Source organism: Lynx canadensis, chromosome B3, assembly GCF_007474595.2.
Source record: "Lynx canadensis isolate LIC74 chromosome B3, mLynCan4.pri.v2, whole genome shotgun sequence".
NCBI lineage: Eukaryota > Metazoa > Chordata > Mammalia > Carnivora > Felidae > Lynx > Lynx canadensis.
In genome coordinates, this window is record NC_044308.2 from 132,810,422 (window position 1) to 132,822,697 (window position 12,276).

At 41.9% G+C, this 12,276-nt stretch overlaps 1 protein-coding gene across 3 annotated transcripts in view; it reads left to right on the forward strand.

The window, feature by feature from the left end:
* The window catches only part of TDP1 (tyrosyl-DNA phosphodiesterase 1), a 91,882-nt gene that overhangs the window by 60,260 nt on the left and 19,346 nt on the right, over positions 1-12,276 (forward strand). For all 3 annotated transcript variants that reach the window (XM_030319768.1, XM_030319767.1, XM_030319769.1), the window contains one exon: positions 10,763-10,865. In XM_030319768.1, the coding sequence (XP_030175628.1) occupies positions 10,763-10,865 (103 nt within the window). The remainder of the gene's footprint in view (positions 1-10,762; positions 10,866-12,276) is intronic.

Below are 12,276 nucleotides of genomic sequence, written 5' to 3' on the forward strand. Positions count from 1 at the left end.
GAACTCCCTTCAGACGTAACTTGAATCGATCTTCTGCACGACATATCATAGTGAAACTGGCAAAATACAAGGATAAGGAGAAAATTCTGAAAGCAGCAAGGGATAAACGTGCCCTCACATATAAAGGGAGACCTATAAGACTCATGACTGATCTCTCTACTGAAACTTGGCAGGCCAGAAAGGAATGGCAGGAAATCTTCAATGTGACGAACAGAAAAAATATGCAGCCGAGAATCCTTTATCCAGCAAGTCTGTCATTTAGAATAGAAGGAGAGATAAAGGTCTTCCCAAACAAACAAAAACTGAAGGAATTCGTCACCACTAAACCAGCCCTACAAGAGATCCTAAGGGGGATCCTGTGAGACAAAGTACCAGAGACATCGCTACCAGCATGAAACCTACGGACATCACAATGACTCTAAACCCATATCTTTCTATAATAACACTGAGTGTAAATGGACTAAATGCGCCAACCAAAAGACATAGGGTATCAGAATGGATAAAAAAACAAGACCCATCTATTTGCTGTCTACAAGAGACTCATTTTAGACCTGAGGACACCTTCAGATTGAAAGTGAGGGAATGGAGAACTATTTATCATGCTACTAGAAGTCAAAAGAGAGCTGGAGTAGCCATACTTATATCAGACAAACTAAACTTTAAATCAAAGGCTGTAACAAGAGATAAAGAAGGGCATTGTATAATAATTACAGGATCTATCCATCTAGAACTAACAATTATAAATGTCTATGTGCCGAATACAGGAGCCCCCAAATATATAAAACAATTACAAACATAAACAATGTTATTGACAAGAATGTGGTAATTGCAGGGGACTTTAATACTCAACTTACAACAATAGATAGATAATATAGACACATGGTCAATAAAGAAACAAGGGCCCTGAATGATACATTGGATCAGATGGACTTGACAGATATATTTAGAACTCTGCATGTCAAAGCAACAGAATATACTTTCTTCTCGAGTGCACATGGAACATTCTCCAAGATAGATCACATACTGGGTCACAAAACAGCCCTTCATAAGTATACAAGAATTGAGATCATACCATGCATACTTTTGGACCACAATGCTATGAAACTTGAAATCAACCACAGGAAAAAGTCTGGAAACCTCCAAAAGCATGGAGGTTAAAGAATACCCTACTAAAGAATGAATGGGTCAACCAGGCAATTAGGGAAGAAATTAAAAAATATATGGAAACAAACGAAAATGAAAATACAACAATCCAAATGCTTTGGGATGCAGCAAAGGCAGTCCTGAGAGGAAAATACATTGCAATCCAGGCCTATCTCCAGAAACAAGAAAAATCCCAAATACAAAATCTAACAGCACACCTAAAGGAAATAGAAGCAGAACAGCAAAGGCAGCCTAAACCCAGCAGAAGAAGAGAAATAATAAAGATCAGAGCAGAAATAAACAATATAGAATCTAAAAAAACTGTAGAGCAGATCAATGAAACCAAGAGTTGGTTTTTTGAAAAAATAAAATTGATAAACCTCTAGCCAGGCTTCTCAAAAAGAAAAGTGAGATGACCCAAATAGATAAAATCATGAATGAAAATGGAATTATTACAACCAGTCCCTCAGAGATACAAGCAGTTATCAGGGAATACTATGAAAAATTATATGCCAACAAACTGGACAACCTGGAAGAAATGGACAAATTCCTAAATACCCACACACTTCCAAAACTCAATCAGGAGGAAATAGAAAGCTTGAACAGACCCATAACCAGCAAAGAAATTGAATCAGTTATCAAAAATCTCCCAACAAGTAAGAGTCCAGGACCAGATGGCTTCCCTGGGGAATTCTACCAGACATTTAAAGCAGAGATAAAACCTATCCTTCTCAAGCTATTCCAAAAAATAAAAAGGGAAGGAAAACTTCCAGACTCATTCTATGAAGCCAGTATTACTTTGATTCCTAAACCAGACAGAGACCCAGTAAAAAAAGAGAACTACAGGCCAATATCCCTGATGAATATGGATGCAAAAATTCTCAATAAGATACTAGCAAATCGAATTCAACAGCATATAAAAAGAATTATTCACCATGATCAAGTGGGAATCATTCCTGGGATACAGGGCTGGTTCAACATTCACAAATCAATCAACGTGATACATCACATTAATAAAGAAAAGATAAGAACCATATGATCCTGTCAATGGATGCAGAAAAAGCATTTGACAAAATTCAGCATCGTTTCTTAATAAAAACCCTCGAGAAAGTCGGGATAGAAGGAACATACTTAAACATCATAAAAGCTATCTATGAAAAGCCCACAGCTAATATCATCCTCAATGGGGAAAAACTGAGAGCTTTCCCCCTGAGATCAGGAACACGACAGGGATGCCCACTCTCACCATTGTTGTTTAACATAGTGTTGGAAGTGCTAACATCAGCCATCAGACAACAGAAGGAAATCAAAGGCATCAAAATTGGCAAAGATGAAGTCAAGCTTTCCCTTTTTGCAGATGACATGATAATATACATGGAGAACCTGATAGACTCCACCAAAAGTCTGCTAGAACTGATACATGAATTCAGCAAAGTCGCAGGATACAAAATCAATGTACAGAAATCAGTTGCATTCTTATACACTAATAATGAAGCAACAGAAAGACAAAGAAACTGATCCCATTCACAATTGCACCAAGAAGCATAAAATACCTAGGAATAAATCTAACCAAAGATGTACAAGATCTGTATGCTGAAAAGTATGGAAAGCTTATGAAGGAAATTGAAGAAGATATAAAGAAATGGAAAAACATTCTGTGCTCATGGGTTGGAAGAATAAATATTGTTAAAATGTCAATACTACTCAAAGCTATCTACACATTCAATGCAATCCCAATCAAAATTGCAGCAGCATTCTTCTTGAAGCTAGAACAAACAATCCTAAAATTCATATGGAACCACAAAAGGCCCCGAATAGTCAAAGTAATTTTGAAGAAGACCAAAGCAGGAGGCATCACAATCCCAGACTTTAGCCTCTACTACAAAGCTATAATCATCAAGACAGCATGGTATTGGCACAAAAACTGACACATAGACCAATGGAATAGAATACAAACCCCGGAACTAGACCCACAAAAGTATGGCCAACTCATCTTTGACAAAGCAGGAAAGAATATCCAATGGAAAAAAAACAGTCTCTTTAACAAATGGTGCTGGGAGAACTGCACAGCAACATACAGAAGAATGAAACTAGACCACTTTCTTACACCATTCACAAAAATAAACTCAAAATGGATAAAGGACCTGAATGTGAGACAGGAAACCATCAAAACCCTAGAGGAGAAAGCAGAAAAAGACCTCTCTGATCTCAGCCGTAGGAATTTCTTACTTGACATCCCCAAAGGCAAGGGAATTAAAAGCAAAAATGAACTATTGGGACCTCATGAAGATAAAAAGCTTCTGCACAGCAAAGGAAGCAATCAACAAAACTAAAAGGCAACCAGTGGAATGGGAAAAGATATTTGCAAATGACATATCAGACAAAGGGCTGGTATCCAAAATCTATAAAGAGCTCACCAAACTCCACACCCAAAAAACAATCCAGTGAAGAAATGGGCAGAAAACATGAATAGACATTTGTCTAAAGAAGACATCCGGATGGCCAACAGGCACATGAAAAGATGCTCAACATCACTCCTCATCAGGGAAATACAAATCAAAACCACACTCAGATATCACCTCACGCCAGTCAGAGTGGCCAAAATGAACAAATCAGGAGACTACAGATGCTGGAGAGGATGTGGAGAAATGGGAACCCTCTTGCACTGTTGGTGGGAATGCAAACTGGTGCAGCCACTCTGGAAAATACTGTGGAGGTTCCTCAAAAAATTAAAAATAGACCTACCCTATGACCCAGCAATAGCACTGCTAGGAATTTACCCAAGGGACACAGGAGTACTGATGCATAGGGGCACTTGTACCCCAATGTTTATAGCAGCACTCTCAACAATAGCCAAATTGTGGAAAGAGCCTAAATGTCCATCAACTGATGAATGGATAAAGAAATTGTGGTTTATATACACAATGGAGTACTACGTGGCAATGAGAAAGCATGAAATATGGCCCTTTGTAGCAACATGGATGGAACTGGAGAGTGTTATGCTAAGTGAAATAAGCCATACAGAGAAAGACAGATACCGTATGTTTTCACTTTTATGTGGATCCTGAGAAACTTAACAGAAACCCATGGGGGAGGGGAAGGGGGGAAAAAATGAGGTCAGAGTGGGAGAGAGCCAAAGCATAAGAGATTTTTAAAAACTGAGAACAAACTGAGGGTTGATTGGGGGGGGGGGGGGGAGGGAAGGGTAGGTGATGGGCATTGAAGAGGGCATCTTTTGGGATGAGCACTGGGTGTTGTATGGAAACCAATTTGACAATAAATTTCATATATTAAAAAAAAACTTTCAAACAGAAATAAATAATGAATAAATAAATAAATAAATAAATAAGAATTTAAATGTATGGAGATATAACCTGTTCATGGATTAAAAGAGTCAATATTGACATCAGTTGCTCCCAGCTTCTTTGATAGATTTCATTACAATCCTGATCAAAATCCCAGCAGAGTTTTTGTAAAAATTCAACAAGCTGATTCTAAAATTTGAATATGCAAGGTGTTTATAAGTGGCAGAAGAATTTTAGAGAAGAACAAGCTGATACAAAATTTACATGTATATTGGGGCAACTGGGTGGTTCAGTCAGTTAAGCATCCAACTTCGGCTCAGGTCATGATCTCACGGTTTGTGGGTTCAAGCCTCACATTGGGCTCTATGCTCACAGCTCAGAACCTGGAGCCTGCTTCAGATTCTGTGTCTCCCTCTCTTTCCTCTCCTCCCCTGCTTGCACTCTGTCTCTCTCTCTCTCTCAAAAATAAACACTAAAAAAAAAAAACTTACACATATATACAAAGGATCTAAAATAGCCAGGATGGTTTTAAAGAAGCATACTTACAGTACTTGATTTGAAGATTTGGCATAAAATGGGAATAAGACTGGTATTAATATAAGATTAGATATTCTTATCAATGGAATAGACTCCAGAAATAGATGTAATCAGAGACTTTTGATAAAGGCACCTGGAGGAAGGTTGTTGTTTTCAGTAAATGGTGGTAAGGCATTTGGATATTGATGCAGAATAATCAAGGCATGGCCTAACTTAGGCCATAAACTGATTAATTACAGATAGATGATAGACTTAAGTAAGAAAGCTAAAACTATGCTGTGAAAACTGAAGGATATTCTCATGCCATTGTAGTAGGCAAAGATTTAGTAGTTGGCACAAAAAATGCACTTGGCCATTAAAAAATTGATGGGCTTTTGGACTTCAAAAATATTTTAGAAATTGATTTCATCAGAAGGCACCCTTTGAGGATGGATGAGGTTTTCTACACAAGACCTCATCCTCAGAAGATGTAAAGGAAAAAATTCCAACTTGGATAACTCCTCCTCAAAAAGGAAAAAAAGCAAGCAAGATCTTCTGAAATATAAAGAATTTTCATAAATAACAAACTGGGAGAACATTTGCAGCATAGTTATAATACATGAAAAGCCCTGGGAGGCAAAGTAATGGCTCCTCAAAGATGTCCTAATTCCCAGACCCTGTGAAGGTAGCAGATGGAATTAAGTTTGCTAATCAACTGACCTTATCATGTGGGAGGTGACCTGAAAGGGCTCAGTGTAATCACAGAGGCGCCCAATGCAGAAGAGGGAGAAGTCCAGAGTGAAGACAGTATGACCGCTGACCTTGTTGGCCTTTGAGGGTGGAGGAATTGGAGACACAGAGAATGTAGGTGGCCTCTAAGAACTGGAAAAAACGAGGAAATGAATTCTTCCCTAGAGCCTCCGGAAGAAATACAACCCAGCGCCCTGATTTTAGTCCAGCACGTCCCATTTCAGACTTGTAATCTCCACAAGTATAAGATAGTAAATCTGTGCTGTTTTTCGGTCACTAAATTTATGGCAGGGCAGCTATAGGAAGCTAATGCATACCTGTGTACTAATAAAAAAGACAAGTAACATAATTTTAAAATGGTCACTTCATAGAATTAAACCTAGATGTCCAATAAATATGGTTAAAAATACTGACCACCACTAGTAATCCGAAATCAGATTGAAATGAGATCTATTTTGCCTATTATTTAGCAAAAATTTTCATAGATACCCATCCAGTGTTCTCAAGGATCTAAGAAAAGAGTGTCTTCTACATTGTTGGTGACAGTCTAAATTGGAAAGACTTTTTAGAAGGAAATGTGACCGAGTCCATCAAAATTAAGCCTTATTTCCTTATGTATATCTATGTACAGCTTGAATCTTCACGGTGAGTATCTTCCCACATCACTCGTGAAACTTTCTTTCAATAGATAGAAAGCAACAGAGCCCAAGGGCAATACAAGAAAAAAAATGCAATACAAATGCAAAACAGAAGGTAACCGGGGTGGGGTGGGGGGACATGCATACTGCCTGCGGAGTTTTAGGATAGGAGTGACAGCACCATTAGCTAGAGTTTGTGATTTTCTCTCCTTGTCACACAGCCTTTCTGTCCACATCTCCTCTTACATCTGCTGCCAACATTCTGTTTTTTGCATCTGTCTGTGAAAGTATCCCATCCCCCAGCCCTGGTCGTCTAAGATGTCTTGCTAAAAGCTCAGTCTGCTAGCTTTGTCTGCACTCTTTGCAGCTGCTGCCTAGATTGAGGGCTAATGATGAAAGAAATGTTTTCAGTGGACACATGTTCCCATAACAGTCATCCTTACGTTTTTGTACACCTTCTAACAAAATCTGAACTCCTACTTCTTGTGGTGAGCATTTTGTAATGTATGTAATTGTCAAATCACTGTTGTCTACTCAAAATTGATATGTCAACAATACTTCAAGTAAAAATGAAAATATGTAAGTAAAGTTCTGAATCTCGAAAGTAAACTCAATGAGCCGCTCAAACCAAATGCTTGGAGGTGGGGAGGTGGGGAGGCCGGGCTTGGAGGTGGCAGATGATACTACTGGAGATACCAAATTTTAAGCTTTTAAAGATTGTCTCAGAGGTCACCTTCATTGCTCCCTTCTCCGTTGTTGCATGGCTGTTTCCCCAGCATGTTCCCCTGAACATGGAGATAAGGCTCCCAGCAGTGAACTCCCAGTGAAAATCATGGATTCTTTCTGGCTGGAATACATAGGGGGAGGGCAGCTGTCTAGTTAGATGTGAACATGTCTAGTCATTGTAGACTGTTGTCCAGGAAGGGATTATGGCCTCATGGACCAAAACCCCCTCATTCTAGAGACAAGAAATGAATGTCTGGGAAGAAGAGCGCCTTGGCATGTTGCTGTTAGTGGGGAAGCCGGACAGAAATCCTCTCTCCTGATTGGGGGTCCCCGGATCTTTTCTCAACATTGGCCTGCCTGCCTTCTCCATGCATCTTGGGTGGAATCCGATGCTTTCCTGAGCTTTCCTTTAGGAACTTTGTTACACATTGTCAGTCAGTTTAAACATACTCTTAAAGGTTTAAGTGTTGGGCAAAATTTCCATATTGGGGACTGAGATCAGGTCCCTAATTAGCAGGCATGTTCTATGAGCTGTGGCAGGGTCATCTGCCAGATGGGCTCTGTCATTAAGGGGTCTATAAATTGCCGAGTTGAATAACTGACCATTGAGTAACTTAGTTGGGGACTCGGCAGCAAATCCTGTCGTGGGTTTGCAATGTGTCTGTTCAGCTTAGGCTGAACTTCGTTTTTCCAGAATTCCCTTGTATGTTTCTGGTTGGGGTGGGCCCCCGATGAGATTGTTGTTGGAGATTTGGAGGGCAGATGGGAAGTAGCAGCCCTTTTTATAACCCACACGTTGTCCCTTTGAGCCAGCTCACTCTGTTGGCAAGAAGCAACGGCAGGACTTGTGACTTTTGCACCCTCTGCAGGATCCTGCTTCAGCTTCTCTAACACCTGGGTCTCATCTGGTGTATTTAGCTCCGTGGTGAAGGGCCCAGCTTCTGCAGGACACCTACACCCCCAGTGCCAGAGGCAACATGAATAGGCATGGTTTTAGTCTCTACTCGTGGCTTTAGCTCCTTGCCTGTGGTTCTAGCTTGTGTATCCATCCTTCCTGTGTATCCATCCTTCCCTGACTTCTGTCAGCCCTACAGACTTCAAACTCCAGCATCAGGGCAAAGATGGCCTTTAGAGACTGCTTTAAAAGCTCCTGCAATTACTTAAGTCAAATTTCTGTAAATTATATGTATTTTGTACACACTCTAGTGGTTCTGCTTCTCTGGTTGAACTGTGACTGCCACCCACCTGTCCCCCAGAAGCCAGTTTGATTCACCTTTACTTAGCAGCTTGGGCAAAGTTTCTGTTGGGCAGTACAACTTTGGCTGTCCTTTAGAATCCTCAACTTTCAGAATCCTTCCATACCCTCAAGAATATAAGTAAATGAAAAACCCAACCCTCTTTGATGAAGCATCATTTGACCCCCAGCAACAACAAAATAAACCTGAGCATTGGCAAGGGAGAGGGCAGCTCCATCCAGTAGGAGTCAGAAGAAAACTGAAAGAACAAGGACAGAGAACAAGGTAGAAATGAACTTGAGTAATGGCAGTGGCCACAGCAAGAAGCCAAGACCTGCTGTGGGCATAGATCCTGAATGGAAGAGAAAAGTTATAACTCCTTTGGAGTTTTGGGAACAAAAGAGTTTGTCATAGGCAACCTCATGGTGTCCCTGTGACACCCACAAGATACCTGGGTTTCTGCTGGACACTTAGAGGTACCTGTCTACACCACACACACTGCAGGCAGGGTTAGAGTTTGGGAAAAATACCCCTTGTCCTGGCTGCCCTGGGTACCAGTGATCCAGAGTGTATTTAGATATTTAAAAAAAAAAAAAAATCATTAGAGATGTTCTTTCAAGGAATATTGATTTATCACCTCAAGAGCTTACAAGTGACTTTCAGTCCAATTATAAAGGATATAGTTTAAGGCTCCGGATGCTTAGAATTCTATTAGAAGCTAAATACAAAGGAGGGATTGGAAGAAACCATCTGAAGAGGGATCTTCATAGTCTCCTTTGACCTTTTTTGTGTTTCTTTGTTTTTGAGAGAGAGGCAGAGCATGACCAGAGGAGGGGCAGAGAGAGGGAGACACAGAATCTGAAGCAGGCTCCAGGCTCAGCACAGAGCTTGACGAGGGGCTTGAACTCACGAACTGTGAGATCATGATCTGACCCGAATTTGGCCACTTAACCAACTGAGCCCCTCCATTGATCTTTACCTGGGAATAAGCCCTCAAGAAGAAAATGTGACTAGTAAAGAATGAAAACCGGCCTGCTAGAAAGTACCTCTGGCCTGTGATGGTTAGATGCTACAAGTCAAGGGAGCAGTCAGGCACTAACATAGAAAGTGGGGGAGATATTCCAAAGGAGACTGCTCCTACTTCACACTCACTAGTTGGTTGTGCCATTAGACCTGTGGCTTTGCCCAGGAGGTCACCATGTCTTACTAATGGGTGAGAGACCTAAAAGCAGGCTATCATCTTGGACTTGGAAAGTAAACCATTTTCCTAGGGTCCTATGACCCCTGCATTTTCCATCTTTATGATCCATCATAGACCATGGTATTCATGATCGTGGCCCTTGAGCATCAAAGTATAGTTTCTTGTTCTCAGTATGGTCCATTAAAGAAGGTAGGGATGTCTGTCCATCTACTTTGTTAGCTTAATTGTTTTAACGGTTTTCTTAGCTCTGATTTCCGTAGTCCTTCTCTGTTCCCATAGGACCTTCAACAGAGATGACACTTTTCACCTTACTTGGTAACTGTTTCTCTTTGACTCTCTGATTTCCTATTATGGCTTGCTTTAGAAGAATACTTGATGCCCCAGTGAATGAATCTTGAAATAATTCTGTTTTCCATGAAGTCAGGCTCTAAGGGTCTGAATAGCTGAGAATAGTCCATGTTCTTAAAACAAAGTAGAATTTGGGTGAGCCTTGTTGAGGAAAAACCCGTTGATGATGAGTTTACAGTGAGTGGTAAGTGAGAGTCCTCGGCCTGGTTTGGTGCAGGAGAGCATGTTTCTAGGGAAGATGCTGCAGAGCTTAGGTCTGTTCCGAGCATCCTGATGGCATCTTGGCACCTTCTCTCTGGTCATTTCCAAGGCTCCCTTCCGCTGCATCCTGTCATTTTTAGGCATACCCACCACTCTCTGCCCGTATAAAACATGATTCTGAACACACCATTACTATATGGATACAGATGCCAATCAGGTACCCTCAGTTGTTTTCTTTAGATTGAAAGTAGAAATGAGCACTTCCTGCCCCAAACTAAAGGCAGAAAAAAGGAGTGTGAAGCGTAAGATGTTATGTAAGATTATATTGACGTGATTTTTTCTTACATGCTACTTTGTTATGTAACACAGTCAGGCACCCTGGCTACACCAGAGTCATGGAAAGAAAGGCCTTTGGACAGGGGAAAAAATAATCTAAGAAAGGCTGATCATTTTAATAGCTGTCCTCGGGGGAAAATGCAGGGAGGATGAAGCTATCCCAAATTGATTAGATACATCTTGGGGATTATAGCACGGCAGGATTTAACATTCCATTTCTAAAAAACGCATTATTCTGCCAAACACTGAGTGAATGTGATTGCAGCTATCTGTGTTTTTGACCAGGGTCTTGCAGCTGCGAAAGTTTGACCTGCACTGGAATACCTCATCGAGTCAGCCCTTTCTGTGTCTTTGTCCCTGCAGCGCGAATCTGTCCAAGGCCGCCTGGGGAGCATTAGAGAAGAATGGTGCCCAGCTGATGATCCGTTCCTATGAGCTTGGGGTCCTTTTCTTGCCATCAGCATTTGTAAGTTCACGCTTGAAACTGCCTGAGTGGTCGCATGTGGAACAGGTCGGGTGTGTATGTTCTCTTCCTTTGGTCCCGGTGACCTGAGGCCGGGGTTCTAACCTAAGCCTGTGCTGACAGATACGTTTAGCATTCACTGTTCTGGGTGCAGCACGATTGCTGCTCTCGCGGAGTGTACCTGGTGAGAGACTGAGGGTAATTGGTTTGGGTAAAGTTAATCACAGTATGTATGTATGTATGTATTTTATTTTTAAACTTTTTAAAAATGTTTATTTGTTATTGAGAGGCCGAGAGACACACAGCATGAGCAGGGGAGGGGTAGAGAAAGGGGAAGGCACAGAATCCGAAGCAGGCTCCAGGCTCTGAGCTGTCAGCACAGAGCCCGACGTGGGGCTCGAATTCACAAACTGTGAGATCATGACCTGAGCCGAAATCGGTCGCCTAACCAACTGAGCCATCCAGGCGCCCCAGTTAATCACAATATTTAAATATTGCAAACCATAACGTGAAGATGTGTCACAAGGCGGTAGTGACAGGTCACCAAAGGGATGACTCAGCCAAGAACAAGACGTTCCTTTGGAGGAGGTCTTTGGAAGCTGGAAGGCTTGAGGAAGGTTGACGGATACTTAGGGAGAGGAGCAGGCAGGGTATCCCAGGTTAGGGGAGTGTCAAGAGCCCGAGTCGGGAGGCTAGGAGGCTCACAACAGCTACTCGAGTAGGAATTCAGGGGGTCACAGGACCTGTGCAATCAGACTAACTGGTAAGCCCCCTGGAAACACACCGTGTTGGAAGCTGTGACTCTCTCAAGGTGTCCGGCACAGCCAGCTTATCTCCCAGCTTGGAACAGCTCTGTTTCTGCAGCTGAACACCAGACAGGTGGCTGGTTTTCACGTCAGAACTGGTCGCACGGGCCCTGATTTCTAAATATTAAAATCACCTTTGGCCCAGAGAGACCTTCTCACTCTAAGGGGCATACAGACCCCAAGACCACCGTCTCACCCCTCACATACTTGGTGGAATGCAGTCGGAACTGCCCACATGACAAGATGGCCAATGCTTGTTTTCTTTTTTCGGCACCTGCTATACTTGAGCTTACGATAAACATACATATGATGCAGCGCCATCGTAAACCACGTGACTAGACCAGAAGATTCAGTGAAGGAGCACTGCCTGCTTGTTCTCAGGCTTCAATCCAGATCTATGTGACACGGCATGCCAGAGAACAAGCATCCCCACTCCACCCTGCCCAAGCGTCCTCACTATCCCCTCCCCGCTGTAGTGAAGTTCTTTTCTCCCTCTCTCCTCCTTCGTCAGTCTTTATCCATCCTTTTCTTCTCCAGCTCAGAGGGGTTTTGCTACAAGACGGTCAAATAGGCCTCTCCAGAGGGTAATATAAGATTCTAGCACATCT